The sequence below is a fragment of the Triticum urartu genome, chromosome 2A, assembly GCF_056163025.1.
Source record: "Triticum urartu cultivar PI428250 chromosome 2A, HENAU_Tu73, whole genome shotgun sequence".
NCBI lineage: Eukaryota > Viridiplantae > Streptophyta > Magnoliopsida > Poales > Poaceae > Triticum > Triticum urartu.
The window spans coordinates 715,661,545-715,679,893 of NC_141874.1; the positions used below are offsets into that span (position 1 = coordinate 715,661,545).

At 40.4% G+C, this 18,349-nt stretch overlaps 2 protein-coding genes across 2 annotated transcripts; both read right to left on the reverse strand.

Moving 5' to 3' along the window:
• Positions 1-3,494: 3,494 nt before the first annotated feature.
• Positions 3,495-13,331, reverse strand: LOC125527923 (uncharacterized). Its single transcript, XM_087542262.1, has 7 exons — positions 13,275-13,331; positions 9,452-9,789; positions 9,306-9,367; positions 8,682-8,854; positions 8,235-8,370; positions 7,055-7,176; positions 3,495-6,054 (listed from the first exon to the last, which is right to left on the reverse strand). Exons 1-5 carry the CDS (start codon positions 13,329-13,331, stop codon positions 8,296-8,298), a joined length of 705 nt encoding a protein of 234 aa, XP_087398388.1. The 3' UTR covers positions 3,495-6,054; positions 7,055-7,176; positions 8,235-8,295.
• A 3,510-nt stretch (positions 13,332-16,841) lies between these two features.
• LOC125539982 (putative glutathione S-transferase GSTU6) lies at positions 16,842-17,989 on the reverse strand. Its single transcript, XM_048703540.2, has 2 exons — positions 17,528-17,989; positions 16,842-17,439 (listed from the first exon to the last, which is right to left on the reverse strand). Exons 1-2 carry the CDS (start codon positions 17,972-17,974, stop codon positions 17,056-17,058), a joined length of 831 nt encoding a protein of 276 aa, XP_048559497.2. The 5' UTR covers positions 17,975-17,989; the 3' UTR covers positions 16,842-17,055.
• Between the last annotated feature and the right edge of the window lie 360 nt (positions 17,990-18,349).

The window sequence follows — 18,349 nt, forward strand, 5'->3', positions numbered from 1 at the left end:
CTACACTCTAATGCTCTCTAGTTCCAAGCTCATGTCAAAATATCACAAATCCAAGTGCCCAATCTCAAGTTTAACTCCAACCTAGAATCCAAGCAAATATATCATTGAACCTAACACAAACAACATTTCTATTACTCCAATATCTTTGTTTTCTTTCTACTATTTCAATCCAAGATGATGTAATAGTCCATCAATTTTCACAATCTTTCTCATCTCATATTATACTCGTATAAATCCAATATATCTCCGATTGATCATGCTACACCCTAAAGTTCTCCAGTTTCAGTCTCTAAAGGTGTGCATCTAGTAGTAATCATAACTATGATCCAACCAAGCCCACAATCATGGTTATCTAAGTCTAGTATAAAGCAAGCTTCCACCGGATGACTATAGATCCAAAAATTAGAAGTTATTTATCCATTAGATTTTTTTCAACATCACAATCACCTAAGTAAATCCGAACAATTCCAAGGTTATTTAAGATCTATTTATCCACCGGTATAATATCACTTCATAAGTACTACCATCCTCCTCCTACTTCATATAAAGGAGCACAACCACATAATAAAAGCAACATCAGCTCCTCCAACAAGTCTCATACCACTAAAATTGTCATATGTTCTAATTAATCCAAATCATCCTCCCATGATCTTGTACTCGTAACATCCTTGGGGAGGGCCAAGTCTACCAACTCCGATCCATTTGTATCATCTCCATTCTCATATCCATATGGGGCACATACAAGCTACTATGCTTAGGTCAAAATACCAAAAATCCAAGTGCTCGAGTTATCTCTAACCTAGAATCCAAGTAGTAATATCCAAGATGATCTAATAGTCCACCAATACCGCAATCATGCTAATCATACTATACCTATATAAATTCAATATATCTCAGGTTGATCATGCTACACCATAAAGTTCTCCAGTTTAAAGCTCATGTCAAAATAACAGAAATCCAAGTGCCCAATCTCGAGTTTAACTCCAACCTAGAATCCAAGCAGATATATCATTGAACCTAACACAAACAACATTTCTATTACTCCAATATCTTTGTTTTCTTTCTACTATTTCAATCCAAGATGATCTAATGGTCGATCAATTTTCACAGTCATCCTAATCATATTACACTCATATAAATCGAATATATCTCTGATTGATCATACTACACCCTAAAGTTCTCCAATTTCAATCTCTAAAGGTGTGAATCTAGTAGTAATCATAACTATGATCCAACCATCTGCCCACCTTCCCCAATCGCCATCCCCTCGACGCTTGGCTCCAAGTACAATGAATGACGGAAATGACAGTCCACCCCAACAACCGTTTTCATCCCTTCCGCCATACCTCATGTGCAATCCGCTCACTACCAATCCGACCGGCATCCTTTGCCTAGCTTCGGGTTGCTATGTGCGATGCTTCAATCTAACATCTCATTTTTCCCAGCTGGCGCCACCATAGCCACACAGGCAGTCGGCACCGCAATGGCTAACCCACAAGACACAGTCCGAGAGCATGATGTTACCTACCACCAAGGCCAAGGATGCATGGTTGGAGAACGTGTGATGCCGGATCAAGTCAGTGGCCCGGAAACCGCAAACAAGCGAAGGACACCAAGCCAAATTGGCGGGAAATGAACAATGCACGAGAGATGTGGGAGAGGGTGAAAACCCTGTCAGCCACATCCGGCTTTGCACCAAGCCGTTGTGCCAATGTTGATCTTCAGGTGATCGAGTAAAGCTTCTCATGTGCTTTCTCATCACTCCTCTGCAACTACCTCAGCCTACACTGGATTACTATAGATCCAAAACTTCGAAGTTATTTATCCACCAGATTTGTTTTCAAGATCACAATCATCTGAGTAAATCCAAACAGTTCCAAGGTTATTAAAGAAATATTTATCCACCAATATAATATCACGTCATAACCACTATCCTCCTACTACTACATCTAAAGGAGCACAAACACATAATAAAAGCAAGACCAACTGCTCCAATAAGGCTCGTACCACTAAAATCATCATCTATTCTAATTAATCTAAACCATCCCCCCATATGATCTTGTACTCATAACATTTTTGAGGAGTGCTGGCAAAATCATCAAAGTATACCAACTACAATCCGTTTGTATCATCTCCATGCTCATATCCATATGGGGCACATACAAGCAACTAAGCTTAGGTTAAAATATGACAAATCCATGTGCTCAAGTTATCTCCAACCTAGAATCCAACTAGTAATATCCAAGATATCCAATCCACCAATACCGCATTCATGCTAATCATACTATACCTATATAAATCCAATACATCTCAGGTTGGTCATGCTACACCCTAAAGTTCTCCACTTTCAACCTCATGTCAAAATATCACAAATCCAAGTGTCCAATCTCAAGTTTAACTCTGACCTAGAATCCAAGTAGATATATCATTGAACCTAACACAAACAACATTTCTATTACTCCCATATCTTTGTTTTCTTCCATCAATTTGCACAATCATGCTGATCATATTATATTCATATAATCCAATATATCTCTGATTGATCATACTACACCCTGAAGTTTTATAGTTTCAATCTATAAAGGTGTCCATATAGTACAAATCATAACTATGATCCAACAAAGCCCACTATCATGGTTATCTAAGTCCAGTGTAAAGCAAGTTTCCACTGGATGACTATAGATCCAAAAATTAGAAGTTAATTATCCACAAGATATTTTTTCAAGATCACAATCATCTAAGTAAATCCAAACTGTTCCAAGGTTATTAAAGATCTATTTTATCCACCAATATAATATCAGTTCATACGTCCTACCCTCCTCCTACTACTGCATCTAAAGGAGCACAAACACATAATAAAAGCAACATCAGCTGCTCCAACAAGGCTCGTACCACTGAAATTGTCATCTATTTTAATTAATCCAAATCATCCTCCCATGATGATCTTGTACTCGTAACATTCTTGGGGAGGGCTATCAAAATCATAAAAGTCTACCAACTACGATCTGTTTGTATCATCTTCATGCTCATGTCCATATGGGACACATACAAGCTACTAAGCTTAGGTCAAAATATCACAAATCCTCAAGTTATTTTTAACCTAGAATCCAACTAGTAATATCCAAGATGATCCAATAGTCTACCAATACCGCATTCATGCTAATCATACTATACCTATATAAATTCAATATATCTCAAGTTGATCATGCTAAAGTCTCCAGTTTCAAGCTCTTGTGAAAATATCACAAATCCAAGTGCCCAATCTCAAGTTTAACTCCAACCTAGAATCCAAGCTGGTGTATCATTGAACCTAACACAAGCAACTTTTCTATTACACCAATATCTTTGTTTTCTTCCTACTAATTCAGTCCAAGATGATGTAATAGTTCATCAATTTTGACAATCATTCTGAACATATTACACATTTAAATCCAATATATCTCTGATTGACTATGGACAGGGGTGCGAGGAAGCTTGTTGTTTGTTCTTGTTGTTCTTGTTGTTGTTGTTGTGTGGACCTAGCATAAATCATAACTATGATACAACCAAGCTCACTATCATGGTTATCTAAGTCCAGTATAACGCAAGCTTTCACTGGATTGATATAGATCCAAAAATTAGATGTTACTTATTCACCAGATTTTTTTTCAAGATCATAATCATCTAAATAAATCCAAACTATTCCAAGGTTATTAAAGATTTATTCATCCATCAATATAATATCACTTCTTAAGTACTACCCTTCTCCTACTACTGCACCTAAAGGAGCACAAACACATAATAAAAGCAAGATCAGCTGCTCCAACAAGGCTCATACCACTGAAATTGTCATCTGTTCTAATTAATCCAAATCATCCTCCCATGATCTTGTACTCGTAACATTCTTAGGGAGGGCTAGCAAAATCATCACCATGCTCATATTCATATGGGGAACATACAAGCTACTAAGCTTAGGTGAAAATATCACAAATCCAAGTGCTCTAAGTTATCTCCAACCTAGAATCCAACTAGTAATATCCAAGACCATCCAATAGTCCACCAATACCGCATTCATGCTAATCATACTATACCTATATATATCCAATACATCTCAGGTTGATAATGCTACACGCTAAAGTTCTCCAGTTTCAAGCTCATGTCAAAATATCACAAATCCAAGTGTCGATTCTCAAGTTTAACTCCAACCTAGAATCCAAGCAGATATATCATTGAACCTAACACAAACAATATTTCTATTACTCCAATCTTCTTGACTTTGACTCTTTTTCTAATTTAGGATCGGCACACAAGTGCTCTACTTTGTGTTGGCCCTCGACACTGTTACTCGCACAGCCTTTGAAGCTTGCCAGGCTTCGCCTTCCCTCCGCTACCACATTCACCAGTTTCTTCGACTCTCTTACCTTGTCTACCGACTCTTTGTGGCATCATCGTCTCGGTCACATGTGTGGTGATTGCGACTAGTTTTCGGTGAGTGCTCATGATCCTACACTTCTTGTCCACCTTTCAACTCGTGGTCAAACTCTTCTTTATGTCGATTATCACTGTGATGACTAAGTACATTGCCTTTGTGAAGGTTCATCATAGTGGGTTTCTTATGTCTGATCTTGGTCCTCTTCGCTACTTCCTAGGGATTGAGGTTTCTTCTACCTCTAATGGCTTCTTTATCAAGCTCATCATCACCTGCGGCTTTCCCACCTCGTTCATTACCTGAGACTACCTCACCTGGCTCATCCCCTAAGGCTTCCCCAGTGATTCCCACTCATCCTCTTCTCTACTACACTGGTCATCCGTGTGTTGTGGATTTTTCTGATGAGCCATCTCCCTCGACCGTGTTGCTTTGCCCTCCACTATATGCTCTGTCGCATTGTTGTCGCTGCTAGGATGGTGGAAAACTCAATGGTGCCGATGCCTTCCACGCGATATCGCTAGAGGCTTCATCCTCTCAAGTTGCATCCACAGCCGGAGGGAGGGGACATTTCCACCATGGCTGCTAGCATTCCCTCTCTCAGATCATGAAGAGTATGGAAGTGAGACTAAGAGAAATACCGGAAAGGAGACAATTACTAGCGCATTAGGGGAATGAGACCCAAACATAAATGTTGAGATGCCCACTACCAAAATGGTTGGGTGTATTCTTCTCGAAAGTGGGCCACACTTTTGATGCAAACAAGACGGCATGGGATATAATCATACTATATCAAGCTCAAATAATGCATCATCTACTACTAGACATGATGGGCACATCGATCCATGTAGTGATTTTCATGACGGTTATCATCTGGATACTCAATACAACAGCAGTTGCCCGAGCTTGCCATCAAACATGCTCGCCGGAGATGTGGCCAATGTACAGGGACGGTCAGATTAAGCGTTTTAGCAAGCATGTGGTGGCAGTAGTGTGGATGCTCCACATAGTTGTAGCTTGCCGGGTTTGACCACACGCCAAAGATGCAGCTAGCCTTCAGCCTACATCGGTTTACAATAGTATGCCTCCTCTTACTACTTCATATGGAAAATTGCAGTATTGAGTTGATTTCTCTTGCCCAAGCAATTGCAGTTTGTATTGAAAGTATGCTTCTCTGGCCCCACACAAATAGTTTAGTTTCTTTTAGGGCTAATAAAGAAAATAGCTTCAAAGTTTACCACGTTCATAATAATCATGCAGCTATTTGGTGAGCAGATATGTAGAAGTAGACTACTCGAAATTGGTGTGGTCTGCGTGCAAAATCCTAAAGGTCGTGCTACATCTACTTCAAATAAGTTTTACTTAATTAATACACTAACTTTTTTAGAAAAATTAGCACATTGTGATGTAGTTTAAACACAGTAATATGAGGGGATGCACTGAAGCCAGGAAAAACTAACAAATTGATGTTTGAAGATAAAAGACCCAGTTGCCTTGATTTCATCTGGACCAGAGGAAGGTTAGCTGTAGTACCATGCATTTTCCTCCACACAAACAATTGCCTACTCAAAGTGGTTCCCTCGATGTCCATTAGGTTGAACGCTGGATGGGATACACAATCTACTTCTGTGAGTTCGGTAAAAAAAATCCTGCATGATAGCCAACACTAGTTATATTGCAAAAATACTGAATTTGTATTTCCTTTTAACAAAGATCTCAACCGTAAAATATTCATCAGGTTTGGAGGAATATTATCTGAAGTACTATGTAAGTGACACTGTATTGGTAATTAAATTAATATGGATCATTCATTATTTCGAGATTCAAGCAATAGTCCACTTTATTTATGTATTCTCTTGCATTATCTGTGATTATGAAATTAATATGATACCTTATTCTCTTCTGACATTTTTTGCATGTTTATGTACTGCTTTGTTTATATCTCTTCTCAAACTTATATATAGTACCAACTTTAGAAATATAATGTGGGTGCATAACAATAATTTTTTAGATCAAGCAAGCCAGTAAAGTGTGTAAGTTTATCAAATATACTTATTCTGGAAACATTCATATCTGCTTGCCATCAGAATATTTACCTCTATGTTCGTGCTACAATCTGATTTAACTTTTTATCGGTTAAGTCCAACTTAGCACCCCGCAACAAAATCAGATTTTTCTAAATTATTGCTACCATGCCAACTTTAGTTTAATTCAAAAATAAAGATATAACTACTGTTGATTGTTGTGTTTCTTCTTTGCAACTTTACCCTTCTTAGTTTACTCACAACAAAACTATATATGAACTTATTTTTTCTCAGTTACTCGGGCATCATAAAAATGACATGCACCCATATTGCATTGCAGTCTTAAATTGAGTTTTTTAAGTGAAAATCAGTAGGGAAGGCCACTACTGAGCCAATTTCAGATTTTAATGGATACTGTACAGATGGTATGGTGAAAGTTCCAGATAATTCAAGTTAGCCAATTTGATATTCACTCTTTGTGCTCTGATTAGCGAGATGAGACAAAGTTAAGTCTATACGGCACATGACATTACTAATTTTTCTTAATATCTAAGACAAATATGTTGATCACTTTGTAGTTAATTGATAATTTTAATTGATGTATGAAAGAAAAATAAGTGCTCACATTATACTTGATTGTCAAGACATAATCTTGATGGTAGCCCATCTTCAAGTCTTAGTACTCAATCTTACACCAGTTTCCTTTGTTGTTGTTCCCCTTGCAGATTTCCTATGGAGGTCAAAATCCTGCATGGAGCCACCATTTTTTCAGTTCATGAACCTGCACTTCTGGATTACATATATAACAAAGGAAATATGCAGTTGATCTAATTATCTATACTTCCATTTCTTATAATAGTTTGCCACAACCCTTTTCTAAGACAAAAACGTGATATTCTTCTTTTTCCTCGCAACGCTGAGCAATAATAACCACCATAAGGGTATGCTTATAAGGCATATTCCCTTGATGATAATTCAAGAGTTAATGTTTCTTTTCTTAAATGACGAGAGAACAGAAAACCAAATTTAGGATGTCTTTGTTTTTGCCGGCTTCTATAAAGAGACTATAGTGCATATGAACAACATGATTACATGCCTTCTACTATGTCGTCACCTATACTTATGGTTCTCTTTCCCTTGAAGGTTATTTCTACTGTTACGAGACCATAGTGCTCACATATTGGATGTAATAACATCTTATATTATGGGACAGACGGAGTATTTATCAAGCTTCAGTCATCCCATAGGCTTTGAGGTAAGTTTATAATGTTATTTATTTGTTCTCACTTCTCAGGCATATAATCCTAGTTTTTGGAGAAACACACATAATCCAAACCAGAACCGTCTTATGCTAGATTGTGTTGTGCAAATGATGGGAGCTATATCGAGGGGGGTTATCTAGATGGGATTATAGTTCACTTAGAAATCTGAGATTATTTGCCTCTAGAAATGAACATCGGAACATTAGCACCATGCATTTCTTTCCACAAAATTATAACTCAATTTTTTTAGGATCATATAGAAGAACGGTGGAGCTTCTTAAGCGGAGAGCTAAGCAATCAAGCAGTAGTATATCTGGTAGGTAGGAAGATGAGTTGCTGCTTCGGTAGTGGAAAAAATAACTGACAGAAACCATGAATTTGTTAATCAAGCAACCATGTTAAGTAAACAAAACCCCTCTTTTATCTGGTAGGCAGGAAGATAGGTTGGTGAATAGTACTGCAAAAGAACTAGGAAATAATGCAAAAAACAACCTGATAATATTGTACTATGTAATTGACAGAAGCGGGCAAGCATTTCCATACCTGATGATTTCATGAACCTTTTATACCACATTGTAGGAGTGTGGCTTTCAGACCAAACACCTTATAAGCGCAGTTCCAGATGAGAAAAATTGTGTCGTAATTTAGGTGCACTGATTTTTAATATTGGAGTTGAGACCTGTCATGAGCAGAGTTAAGACATAATCTATTCCATTAAAAAACATATTTCCTGTTTTGGTCAGTACAATTTCATTATCACAGCCGAGGCCTGTCTTGAACAGAGTTAAGGCATAATCTATTCCATTAATCAAATGACCTTTTTTTCCTATTCTGCTCAATACAATTTGATGACCACAGTTGCATATACTAGCAATTTTGATCAACACAAAATTTCTGGAGATTAGAGCAATTATGCAAGAAGAAAAGGAATGGAAATATTAATGATTTGAAAAATAAACAAAGCAGGATCAAAAGAGACGTCACACTTACATAGCGATTGCTTCTGCAGCTAATATCTTCTGTCACAATCATCATAGCACCAGAATGCACTTGATCATAGTGCACTCCATGTGAACTTGAGATCCTCGGCAGTTGATACAAATGCTCAAAGATTGCCCCTTTTGATGAACCCAAACCGAAGTACATATCCCCAATCCATGCGGCTGCACATAACAAGTGGAATTTAGAAGGAAATCGCTGGACCGCATAGCCATAGGCAGGCAGGGAATGGCTGACTGAACATTTTACTTGTCCGGTCATCCCAGGGCATTGCATGCTACTGAGCTATGCAGTTTACCCAGTAAATTAACCAACCACACACAATTGGGCAACAGATCAGTGGAAGAACAACTGCTGCATAAACCAGGAACCACACAGCTGTTGCATTGCCATCAGTTACCAAATGGTGGAGCAGAGTAGAGCTAGCAGCAAACAGTGTGGATTCTGAAATTCTCTAGCTACTTCACTGCATCCACGGCTGCTAATCTTGTTAACCGTTCCTACCATATGAATTCGCTGGTCCTAACAACGCAATGTAATGCATGGGTTGTTCATGGCAGCATGTATGGTTGTCGTTTCTGATTCCTGAGAGAGGATGTGTGGCTGGTTTCGTACCTTTCTTGCGGACGCAGTGGTTGTGGTCACGGGAGCATGTCGTCGCAGGGCTCCTCCCATCGCTGCCAGCATCCAGGGATACTCAGATCAGAAACAAATGACAATACAATCCATGGATTCCTGGCAGAGGGTTGAAGGGCACGCACCGTCGTAGTTGAGGGTAGCGCTCGAGCGGCTGCGGAGACGTGGCCGCGGAGGGGAGGAGAATCTGTGGCCTCGGGGCACTCTGCCGGGGGGCCGTAAGGGAGGTGGGCTCCGTGCCGTCGTGCGCCCAGCCGTCCACCGCACCATCGTCATGGGCCTGGTGCGAGGGGACGGGCGGCGCCGTCCAGTTCCATCCCTGCGAGCTAAGGCGAGCAAGAAGTGGGCGAGCCGGCGGAGATGTTACGTGAGCGGCGTCTAGGGTTTCACGCGGACTCTCTCCTCGGTGGACTGGCCGGCGGCCTGGATGGATTGGAAGCCGAACCTTACATCCATTGATCCCCTGCTACGCTCTGAATCATACACGAACCACGCGAGCGAGGAAGAAATGGGAAGCACTCATCAATCGGCCGACGGTGGAAGCGTCGGGATGTGAGAGAGGGAAAAGATTGGGAGAGACGGGGATGAGGGGGCGGCGGCAGCGGATTGGTTTTTCAGTTCCCCGACCATGTTCTTGGAGACGGGGGCGGCGGATTGCAAGACGGACGACTGCCAACTGCGTGGGCTACTGGGCTGGGCTTCCTTTTTCTCTTTCGTGTTGAAGAACAACTTTGGAAGAGGCCACGCACCAATGGTCAGAAAAGGAGGCGGGGACGTCCGGAAAACCCTATTTGACGCGTTTTGCGTCAAACAGTCGATCAATCGCACACACGAACGCGAGCGAGCGAGCTATTGGGCCGGCCCATCTTTAGTAGGTATCACATTCGATATAAGGAATCTTCTCGAGTGTTCCCAACTGTTTTTATAGGTTTTGGAAACCTTCTAGAAGGTCCCTGGACCAGTTTTTTCTGTTTCTGTTTCTTATTGTTTTTCATTTTCATTTTCTCCTTTTCTTTTTTTCATTTTCTTATTCATGTTCCTTTTTGTTCGAAAATTTCAACCAATTTGTGGAATTTCAATAAATGATCTCGTTTTCAAAATTTGTCAAAAAATAAAAAAAACTCTTCAAAAATTGTTCGAGTCTTACAAAAATTGTTTGCATTTTACAAAAATGTTGGAAGCTATAGAAAAATGCCTTCATTTTCAATATTTTTGTTCATGTATACTGAAAAAATTGCATTTACAAAATTGTTCGGGCTATTCAAATTGTTCTCCATTTCAAAATTTTGTTCCTGATTTTTTAAGAAATTTTCCTGTTTTCAATTTTTGTTCACCAATTAAAAAATATCACATTTTCAAAAATTGTTCTAGATTTCAAAATTTGTTCATAAATTCAAGAAATGCTCCTGTTATTAAATTTTTTTCTCAAATTCCAAAATTGTTCAAGAATTTTTTAAAATGCTCATATTTATTAACTTTTGTTCACCAATTCAGAAAAATGGGAATTTCCAAAAAATGTTCCACCTTTCCAAATTTTTCCACATCATCAAAATGGTCAAGTTTTTCAAAATTTGACCCCGAGTTCCAAAAATGTTCTGGGGAATTCATAAAATGTTCAGTTCTTGAAAATTTTGTTCGTAATTTTGAAAAATGCTCACGCTTTCAGTTTTTTGTTGCTGTTTTTCAGAATAATTTTTGAATTTTCAATAAATTCTTTTTGATTTTGAAAAAAATGCTGTTTCATGTTGTTTCTTTAAAAAAATTGAGATTCCCAAAATTATTTCAACTTTTAGTTTTTTTGCTATGAATTATGAAAATGTTTGCGTTTCAAAACATATTATGTTTTTTCAAAAAGAAAAACTTGTTTAAAATTTTAAAAATAGTTTTAAATATGTTTCGGCTTATGTTCTATAAGGCGGACTGCCATTTTGTGTACGAAATCCCAGGAATTATGGTGGCTATTAGCGTTGCTCACTTGCAGTAAGTTATCTATTCGATCCCTGCCGCTGTTGTATGTTTTTACTTATGTTTGTTTTCATTTTTGCTCTACATTTTCATATAGGTCAAGAACATTTTTTAATAAGTGCTCAACATTGTTTGTACACACATTCAACGTTGTCCGAACGCTTTTCAGCATTTTTCAAATACTTTGGTTCAACATTTTTAATACTTATTCAACATTTGAAATACTTGTTCAACATTTTTCATATACTCGTTCAATATTTTTAATAATTATTCAACATTTCTAAAATACTTGTTCACCATTTTGATACATATTCAACATTTTTCAAATACTTATTCAACATTTTTTTAATACTTGTTTCAATATTTTACAAATACTTGTTCAACATTTTTTTATATTTATCAACACTTTCAAATAATTGCTCAACATATTTCATATACTCGTTCAACATTTTATAATAATTATTCAACATTTTCAAAGTACTTGTTCAATGTTTTAATACTTATTCAACATTTTTAAATACTTTTTCAACATTTTTAATAACTATTTTAACATTTTTAAATACTTATTCAGCATTTTTCAGATAAGGCAGACTGCCATTTTATGTACGAAATCCCAGGAATTATGGTGGCTATTAGCGTTGCTCACTTGTAATAGGTTATCTGTTTGATCCCTGCCGTTGTTGTATGTTTCATTCAGTTTGGCGCTTCAATCTTAACATGAGAAGTTAACTTTCGCAGTGGCTAGCACAGCGTGCCAACAACCACGAAGTCCCACGGTTGATAGACAGCTCACGCTTGCTCCTTTTTTTGCGTTTTTTCATCTCGCGATCGTGCCACCAGAAATGGGCTGGCCCAGCTTAGCTGCGCCCTTTGCGAAACGTCCGCATTTTGCCGCATCGAGCGGCATATAGGAGGTCCAAGGACGTCCTGTAGGAAAAATGTTGGTTTCTCTCAAATTTATAAAATTTCTTTAGTGGTCACATCTCAAATTCCAAATGCAAACAAGGATTTTAATTGTGAGAAGTTGGAAATTTTCCATGATCTATACAACAAATTTGCCATGATGTTTTCTCTGAAAAAGCCTTCAAGTAGGGTGAAGCTACCATGCTTTAGAAAACCAAAATTCTAAAAAGTTGGCATGTGAACATTTCAAAAATATGTAAATTTGCCATGTGCCAACTTGAAAAAATCATAAAAATTCCATCTTAACATTATATGCAAATTATATGAATTTTCCATGTTTGAAAAAACTAATATGTTACTAATTTGACATGTGACCTGCAGGAAAATTTTCAAATTGAGAATGTGTAAATATGTTTTTCTTAGAAAAATACAAAAATATGTAAAATTGACATGTGCCAAATAAGAAAACATTCCCAAAATTGTCATGAATAAGGGAGAAAAATTACTAAAGCTTGCCATGGGGGCATTAAAAAAAAGAGCTAAATTTGCCATGTTTGGAAGACAAAAGATGTTATGAAATTGTCATGTGACTAGGAGAAATATATTTCTCCTTGTTTTTACTCTAGGAGAAATATGTTGACATGCCAACGTTAAAAAATGTTTTACTTGTCATGTGTCATCGCACGTGTGCAGACTACACGCGAGACACCAGGGACTGAGAACGTCCCTTGCCGGTTCGTAGACAGGGTGCAAGGTGAGGATCTATCCCAAGAAGAAATGCATGACAAGACATAATGATTTACCCAAGTTCGAGCCACATGGTTGCGTAATACCCTGCTCCTACTTTGAGTGTGGATTATTTGGTGAACAGAGAGCTATATATCCTTTCCGGGAACGGGGGCAGTAGTGTGGCTTCTATTGTTATTCTACCAAGTCTCCAACCTAGAGCAGATCCAGCTGACCTGCCCGAAAAGTCTCCTAAAAATTCCCCTATTCCTCAGTAGCTTGGTACCACAATGGCTTCGCTACTAAGGAAAATACCTAGTCAAACTATATAGGTAGGTGCAATGAATGAGTGACGGTGTCATCGTCTTCTGGCTCCTGGGAACGAACTGCCATCTTGCCACCATTGCCCATGGTGCCACTTGAGCTGGGCATGACATATCTCTGTACAGGTGTGCACCATGTGGTGAAATAATGGGGTGATTCATACTGCACGTCTTGTCTCTCCACTGGCACGCCTGCACCCCCACCATGTGGCACGAAAGCTTTGTGTGGGCAGAGCAGACGCGCCACGCATGGGAGGGAGGCGGTAGCTTGCTATCGATGCTTGCTAAGCACGGGCTAGCTGGAGGGGTCATTTGCCAGGCATTGGCGTTCCCGTATGATGTCCGTCTGGCTCGTTGTCGGGCGGCTCAGCCTTGTTCCTTTTGGCACTTGTTTGGCTTGGAGAAGGATGCAACAGATCTTGAGGCATGCCTCTACGGAGCTTAGGCTCCCTCTTGAAGATGTTTGTTGATGATGATTTTGACCAAGATCTGCACACCACCACAGAGTGGTGGAGGTAGCTTTTTGTTGGTGGAGAGCTCCTTTGTCCTCTTGGTTTTGACCAGGAGGCGACCATGATCCCTGCGCAGTTGGGTCCGTGAACCCAGTGGTCACGGTACCGACACCATGTGACAAGTTTAAAAATTCATTGTTTTGCCATGTGGGCATTGTGAAATAATTAAAATTTACCATGTTTAGAAAACAAAAAATGATATGAATTCTCCTAATTTGTTGTATGTGTAAACCTAAATTGAACATTCACACACAAGCAGAAAAATTTGCCATCTGTGTGAAACTAAAATTGCCATTCAACATGAGTAGAAAATTGCCATCCCACCTCAAAATGCCATACTATTTATGCATGGCAAATGGTATAAAATTTGAAAATAAAAAAGCTAACAGCAGCAACTATAATTTTGTTTGGCAATTGTAGAGAGACAATTTTATACAGTAAACAAAGTCTTGTAAGAACATAATTATTGTAGAAAAACTGTTTTTAGGACAACATGTAATTATAAAGAAGTGTATGCAACACGCCTCAAATGTATCGACATACTTTGGGAGTTTCTAGCAATGCAAAATAGAAAGCCTTTGTTAGATGTATCAACTAGAGTGTGTTTGACAAACACTGAAATTATTGATGATGGTGGTCCGGATTTGCTGTGTTGGGATCTCACCCCAAATGGTATTTGCTCTTCTAAATCTGCTTACAAGCTTTGCCTCCAGGAGCTTCATAATAATCCTAGAAATGCCCCTATGGATATTCCTTTGGATTTGAAAGACTTTCTCGAGCTCATTTGGAAGCAAAAAAGTTTGCTCCCTCGTGTTCAAACTTTTGCTTGGAGACTTATTCGTAGGGCTTTGCCTACGGGCATGAGAGCTGGCCGCTTCTCTGTTCACATCTCTCCGTCTTGTTGTAGATGCGGACAGCAGGAGGATGAATTTCACCTCTTTTTTCTCTGCGACTTCGCGAGAGCAGTTTGGTTTTCTTCTCCTTGGTTTATTCGAGCGGATGTTCTTACTCAAGGGCACTCTTCTATGCATTCCATTCTCATCTTTCTTATTAATATGAGTCACCCTCATGCTTCTATTCAGAATGTTCTTAATTTTTTATGGTGCCTATGAAAAGCTCGAAATGATTTTCTTTTTGATAGGAAAAATCATCGTCCTCATCAGGTTAATATTGCTGCTACAACTTTGGACTTTGGGCATTTGCATAATCTTCACAATCCTTCTTCTGAGCAGCCTCTTTCTACTAATCATCATTCTACTGATATTTTACCTAAGCAGGGCAAAACGCTTAAATCGGATTTGTTAATTTTTGGGACTAAAATTTTCTCTGATGCAGCATTTAGATCGTCCAAAATCCCAGGACTCGCTCGAGGACATGTGGGCACAGGTATAGGTGTTTATATTTCCATGCCTTCGGATCAAGGTGAGATTAGTATTCAGGTTCAAGCTTCGGCCTCTTCAACTTCAACTCCCCTTCAAGACGAGGTAGTTGCCCTTTCTTGTGCAGCTCACCTTGCCGCTCAGCTTAATATTACTAATCCCATGTTTCTGACGGACTGTCTTTCTCTTGCTTCTGCTGCTGCCTCAAGAAATATTTCAGATTCTGCTGCTCATTGGAACATTAGAAAAAAAGTTGGCTATTTTTCTCAAAGTTACGTCTAATTTAGCTGCTCAAGTGTTTCATGTTTCCAGGGAAATCAATGGTGTCGCTCATAATTTGGCTCAGCAGGTTTTCCGATCTGTCGGAGAGACGCAAGTTGCTTGTTTTGCTCATGCTCACTCAAATTCTCCATGTCCAGTGGTGGCCCTTCTTTCAAACTTTCAACTTGCAGGTATTCAACTGCACACGGTGCATTGCTTCTAAGGCAGGTCAAGCATCTCTGGCACATAATGTTGTTGGCAGTTTTCTTGCCCAACGATTCATTCTTTGGGCTGCTTGTTTGGAGGAGATCAGAGTATTATTTGTTTTCTTTTTCTCAGATGTTTTCTCCTCTAGTTCTGATCATGTTGCTCAGGCATAGTGCTTCTGGCCACTTTGCCCTACTAGGATCCTTTCTTCGGCTCCCCCTCATAGTTTCTGCATCTTTTCTTTCCATCTTTGGCAGATCTATGTAACACACTTTGTTCAATCTCTTTGAGCTGTATGAAATATGTGGCACCTTTTGGTGCCTTTGCTTGTTCAAAAAAAAGAGTGTGTTTGACAAGTCAAGAATCGTGACTAGAATGAAGATGAGCGTAAGTAATCATGGTTTTTTTCGTCACTAAGGAAGTTCAGTTTTACTGGAAACAATAATGACAATAAGTGTTAAATTGAGAAAAATTAAAGAGTAAACGTGCGTGCAAGGATTTGCCAAAAGAATGCACTATTTAGAGCGTAATTGGTTTGATGTCAAATTTATACTGTACGTGACAACCAACAAATGCTCGGGTCACTCACTCCGCTGGTTCTGCTTATCATGTTGGAATTATGTGTCCTGCAACTATATTCAAATTATTAGGAATTACTAGTATTCGTATTAGGAATTACTAGTATTCGGAATACCTCATTATGGAATTATACGTGTATTTATGCATGGAATTACTTTACATGATTATCATGAAATTATCACTTGCTGGAACGTACTTAAGTTGTATGCTTAAGGAAGCTGGTCGATTATCAGTGGAATACAATATGCTATTTATATTGGAAAGACTACCCGGGTACAATGATAATCGGAAGGAGCTAGATCATATAGTTAGATTACAGCCCTGATGCTGGTCTACATAATTAGAGGAATTTACACTCTATTATGGCGCGTTGCTCACAAGCGTGTGCTCCAGGGACATAACGGGTAGAATTCGTTAACAGACAAATATGATCATGATTGGTAATTTAATCTGGACTCTATCCCGGAAAATTAGTTGAAAAGATTAGGAATCTTATCTGTAGAAGAGGTGGACTCTTTGAAAACACAGTATAAGAAGGTCCCTACCCCCTAGCCTCAGATATGCGAATTGTGAACGTACCACGAATAAGCGCAGAGAAATAGTGGGTAGACCACAAACCCTCAATTTTCTAACATATCATACATGCATGCCCCGAATAAGTATTTGAAAAGGCATTTTTATTATCTTTGTAATGTCACACATGAAGAAGATAGCGCATGTGCCCTAACCCACGATTGCTGAGCACCGCAATTTTTTCTGATCCACTGTGCATCCTTCTTTCGAGCAGCAGCACCGCCACCAATTCGAGGCCTACTGTTAGCAGTAGAATCCGCCTTAAATGGTCGGCTCGCCGATCACTAGTGTGTATCACTGGTCAGTTTTTCGTACTATGCAGTTTCTGGAGCAGCGGCAGCAGACCGTGCTTGGCGAACTCGGCGATGCGGTCGACGTCCGGGATGACCTCCTTGGCGGCGTCGAGCGCGGCAAAGCGGTCCGCCCAGGCCGCCAGCAACGGGGTCCGGGCGGCGTCCAGGAGGTTCACGCCGGCCACCGCGTGGAACGCGCGCATCCACGCGACGAACCCGCCGAGCGCGATGTCCACGTACCCCGGGCCGTCGCCGCCGAAGAAGGGCTTGCCCTTGGAGCACTCGCCGAAGGCGCCCTCCATCTTCTGCAGCGCTGCCGCCGCGGCTTCCGTCGCCGCCGCCCTCTCCTCGTCCGTCGTCCCCACGAACGCCTTGATCCACGACGCAAAGAACTGCACGCCCAAACGCACGCACGCAAGGATCTACGATTAAGTAGCAGAAAGGTGTCGGTGTTCATCTGCAATATTGCTGCATTCTTACCTGGTCGTCGGCGTAGGCGGCCCAGAATCGCGCGACGGCGCGGTCGTGGGGGTCGGCGGGGAGGAGGGCGGGGCCGGAGCCGGGGAAGGCCTCGTCGAGGTACTGCACGATGAGCATGGACTCGCAGACGGGCTTGCCGGCGTGGAGGAGCACGGGGACCTTGGTGTGGACGGGGTTGGAGGCGAGGAGGAGGTCGCTCTTGTTGGTGAGGTCCTCCTCGGCGTACTCGTAGCCGGTGAGCCCCTTGAGGTGCAGCGCGACCTGCACCCGGTGCACGAACGGGCTCACCCAGGCCCCCAGCAGCTTGAGCTCGTCACTCCCTCCTCCCGCTGCTCCGGTCGCCATGTCGTCGGACGAACTGATTTCTCGCGTGCTCTCCGGCCAATGGCTGAGGTTTTTGTTCTGCGCTCCGAGGGAAGGACGGCACAGCACACGATCTATAGTCATATAGATAAGGTGATAAGGTGATTCTTGTGGTCGTTACAGTGCGTATGTACCCTGCGATGTAGACGGCGGCTATAAGCATGGCGGCCCCCGGCCCTACGACAACGATAGAAAATATTCTTGTGGGGGGCTGGGCGTTGGACGGTGAATAGATAGCCATCACACTAACTCCTTCGTCTACAAGTATGACCAGACAGCGCCCTCGAATAAGTTTTTTCTACCGGAGCCGGGAGCTACCGGTGGAGAATCTACCATTCAATTGCTTTCTCTGAGATTCGCGCCAGCTTTTTATGTATAAAGTAAAAATAATTTACTATGCAATACAAACAGTACATAAAGGAATACATCTGTGCATGTCAGATGTGTGGCAGCTTTAGA